At 36.3% G+C, this 3702-nt stretch overlaps 1 protein-coding gene across 1 annotated transcript; it reads left to right on the top strand.

The window, feature by feature from the left end:
* On the top strand, positions 354-3501 carry LOC18588948 (probable 2-oxoglutarate-dependent dioxygenase AOP1). The gene is made up of 3 exons (XM_007013710.2): positions 354-931; positions 2185-2509; positions 2950-3501. Exons 1-3 carry the CDS (start codon positions 561-563, stop codon positions 3187-3189), a joined length of 936 nt encoding a protein of 311 aa, XP_007013772.2. The 5' UTR covers positions 354-560; the 3' UTR covers positions 3190-3501.

Here is a 3702-nt window from a genome sequence, read left to right as displayed (position 1 = left end):
TGCTCTCTCTCTCTCCACTCTGATTTAATCCATACTTTGCTATTACGTACTTTACAGTTCAATATATTTTGGTTTCAAGGACCTGAAGGTGACAGCTATTTACAAAGAAACTTTGATTGTAAATAAGGTATATCCAAGATATCTCATTAAATGTTCACATTATTTATTTAGGTCCCATTAAGTCATTTATACACAATTACAATCACGTGAAGTTCACATGATGAAATGTGCATATTGTCAATTAATTTAAACACGCAACTAGTTATATCTCATAAATATTTGCATTAAATATTATTTGGAATTAAAATTTTTTTTTTTGCTGTGTTGGTCTTAACTCTTAAAATCCCGCTCCACATATGGTTCACAAGGGGAAAAAAATGGTGAGCTATAGAACAGGGTGGAAGGGTGCCCACATCACTTGCTCTAAAAAGTTGAGCACCTTCGAACATGTCTAGAGTAACTCCCTTATAAACTAGGAACCTTTTTCCTTTCCACAGTGCTTCAACTTCGAGAAAGAGAGGGAAAGATAGAGATTGAGGGAGAGGGAGAGGGAGAAGGAGATGGATGGGGCTAAAATCCCAGTTCTTGATTTTTCAGGGGAGCATCTTGACAGGGAGCGTGGGGGTGAGTGCTGGGAACTGTTGTGTGGCAAAGTTAGAGAGGCATGTGAGACTCATGGCTGCTTCCTCCTAATGTACGATAAGATCCCAACAAGTCTACGTGAAGATATGCTGGTAGCCATGAAGGCATTGTTCGATCTCCCTGAAGAGACCAAGAGCAAGTACCAGAACCCTAAGCCTTACCGCAGCTATCAGGGCAAGTGCCCCGTGGTTCCTTTGCATGAGAGCTTCGGCATCGACGATGCAACACGGCTCGAAGCCGCTCAAGAATTCACTCAACTCATGTGGCCTCAGGGAAACCCAGCGTTCAGGTAAAATATATGTTCTTCTTCAAAAATAAGCTTGAATGTCAGATTCCCTTATCTTTCTTCTTCTTCTTTTCTCTTGTTTTCCATTTTTTTTCTGGTTTTTGACTGTTACCATGCAGTAGAGAAGAGCTACATGCATTAGTAGCCTCTGAATTATGGCCAAAGCTTCTGTTTGGTTGCATTAGTAACATTTTCGCATCAATGCTTCTATATATTCTTCTCAAAGAATGATAGTGATCGGATTCAGAGTTGATGAACTGAATATAAAAATTCTACTCGTAAATCACTGAATTCAAGCTAAAATATTACCATACTATCTTTTTGTTTTCCAGTTGTAGAGGTAAATAACTATATAAATGTATCAAATTTTAAGAGAATTAAAACCAGCTTGAACATTTGAGTGAATTAAACTCAGTTTCTTGATAAAGAAGGTAGATAGTTTACGTTTTTATAACAGAATGTTGAGGTTCTCACATGTTTCTCGTGGATTCATTACTTCCTGTTTCCTTTACAGTTAACATTTTAAATTTTTGTAAGCTAGTTTGTCATGCCATCTTTCTGCAAAAGTTGAGTATCTTTTTCCTGCTTTACCAGACCTAAAAACGTATGGTTGTTAAAATTTCGATATAATTATTCGTAAAGATTGTTTCTGAAACCAAGACCTTTAGTCAATATCAACCGAGGAAATTAACTTGAAAATCATATAATACTATTCCATTTGTCCATTAATTCACAAAGTCTATTCAAAGCAGACAACCGCTTTTAAGCTCATATGACAACAGAAAGCTATATTTTTGACATGATAATGGCTGCCACCAAACGCCTCCACTACCTACCAATTCCATATTTAATATGGCTTATCCTTGAAATAGATTTGTATTTAATACAGTGCCAGCTTTAAAATGATTGTTTATATTACAAACTGCACATGCCTTTGCCAGAAAATCATCACAGAGAAATAAACGCAGCCTCTTAGTAACTGGTGTCTGGTGCAGTTTCATTTAAGTCTTTGTCAAATGCTCAGCTGTAATCTGGTCGCATACTGGTCAACTGAAAACAATCAATCACCAATCACAAAATTCCAGTCATAATTACATACTTAGACTTATTATTTCCTACGCAACCCCCCTCATATTTTGAGGCCACAGATATTCCATTATTTTCACTACTAATTAATTAAGCTTCAGAAATGTTAAAACCATCTTTGATGTTTCTTCTGTTAATTTTTTTTGTCCTCTTCTTTGTTATTATGACAGTGAGATACTCAATTCCCTGAGCTCCAAGCTGCTAAAGCTAAATTTTACCATCCTGGAAATGATCTTCGAGAGCTTTCGGATGGAAAAAAAGAACTACGATGCGCTTGTGAGGGACAGCACTAGCATTTTCCGTATAATGAAGTACAAAGTTCCTCCCAGGAAGGACGAAAATCTTGGCCTTGTGGCTCACACAGACAAGAATGCTCTAACTGTTCTATGCCAAAATGATGTGCAAGGTCTTGAGGTTATGACTAAAGAAGGCCGTTGGGAACACGTGGTGGTTCCCAGAGAAGCTTTTGTAGTCATTGTTGGTGATGCCCTTAAGGTAAGTACTCTTATAAATGATTCCCTCATTCATGACATTTTCACTTTGGAACATATGGCAAGTACTCTACCTGATCCCTTGGTAAATCCTTTTGATTTTGCTATAATCAATGTTAAAACTCATCTTATTTCATGGGATTTATACATTTTCCTATTAAAGATTGATGAAGATGGTTAGCGCTGTTATATTCATTAAATACTGAGTCTTAATCTATTCAATTACACCTTATGCTTATTGATTAGTTCCACATTAAATTTATGAAAATGAATAAACTAAAGATATCTCAATTTTCATATTCAAACAAGAAATAAGTATACATCTTTGAACCTGTATTATAGAATATGTGTAGATTTATCAGAACTGAATGCATTATCACCCAGCATGCTTAAATGAAAAGGATTGAGATGAATGATTAAATTAAACATGTCTCAATCCTATAGGCCTGGAGCAATGGAAGACTTGTTGCTGTGAAGCACAGGGTGGTGATGAAGGCCGACAGAGAGAGGTACTCTTTCGGGCTGTTTTCTATGCCAAAGGAAGGAGCAATGATTGAGGTGCCGCGTGAACTTGTTGACAAAGAACATCCACTCCTTTACCGGCCATTCAAATTTGCAGACTATTTCTCCTACTTTGTTTCCAATATAAGTGATGATGCACTGGAGATTTACGCAGGGGTGTGATATCCATATCATTTGGGATTGTAAATGCTGTGATCAGCTTTCTTAATGCTGTTTTACTTGATAAAAACATGTGTTAGTTTCCCGTCTTCATACTTCAAATGAAACATATGGTTTGCTGAAAAAGTGATTTAAAAGCAAAATTCTTCTTTGACAATGATAGCAAATCACTTCTATAGACCCACCCTGAAACAGTGACTTGCTTGTAGTACTGGTGAAGCCAACCTACAAGCCTCTAGCCAACTTATAATACAGTTCTCAAGAAATCTTCGGATGTTTCATTTTTTCCAATAAACACACCTGAATTTAAGACTATTCAGAGGTGAAATTTGTACCAAGCATAGAAAAGGTCAGCTGGGAAGTTTAATCACATAAAATGAAAAAAAGACCTATTATTACACTAGCAGCTTAATTTTGTTACCATCACATTTCACTGTTTTTTTTTTTTTTTGTTTTCCTTCATTACACTTGGAGCTAATTCTCACTTGACAAATTATGTCTGTACTAGCTTTTATC

The sequence above is a fragment of the Theobroma cacao genome, chromosome 9 (assembly GCF_000208745.1).
Source record: "Theobroma cacao cultivar B97-61/B2 chromosome 9, Criollo_cocoa_genome_V2, whole genome shotgun sequence".
Classification (NCBI taxonomy): Eukaryota; Viridiplantae; Streptophyta; class Magnoliopsida; order Malvales; family Malvaceae; genus Theobroma; species Theobroma cacao.
This window is presented reverse-complemented; position numbering and strand designations above follow the sequence as displayed.

What these genes read in the sequence shown, in the direction of transcription:
- LOC18588948 (XM_007013710.2), top strand. Translation starts at nt 561, where the DNA reads ATGGATGGGGCTAAAATCCCAGTTCTTGATTTTTCAGGGGAGCATCTT. An exon ending in CAGGGAAACCCAGCGTTCAG is followed by an intron (nt 932 to 2,184) that starts GTAAAATATATG and finishes TTATTATGACAG; the next exon opens with TGAGATACTCAATTCCCTGA. An exon ending in TTGTTGGTGATGCCCTTAAG is followed by an intron (nt 2,510 to 2,949) that starts GTAAGTACTCTT and finishes TCAATCCTATAG; the next exon opens with GCCTGGAGCAATGGAAGACT.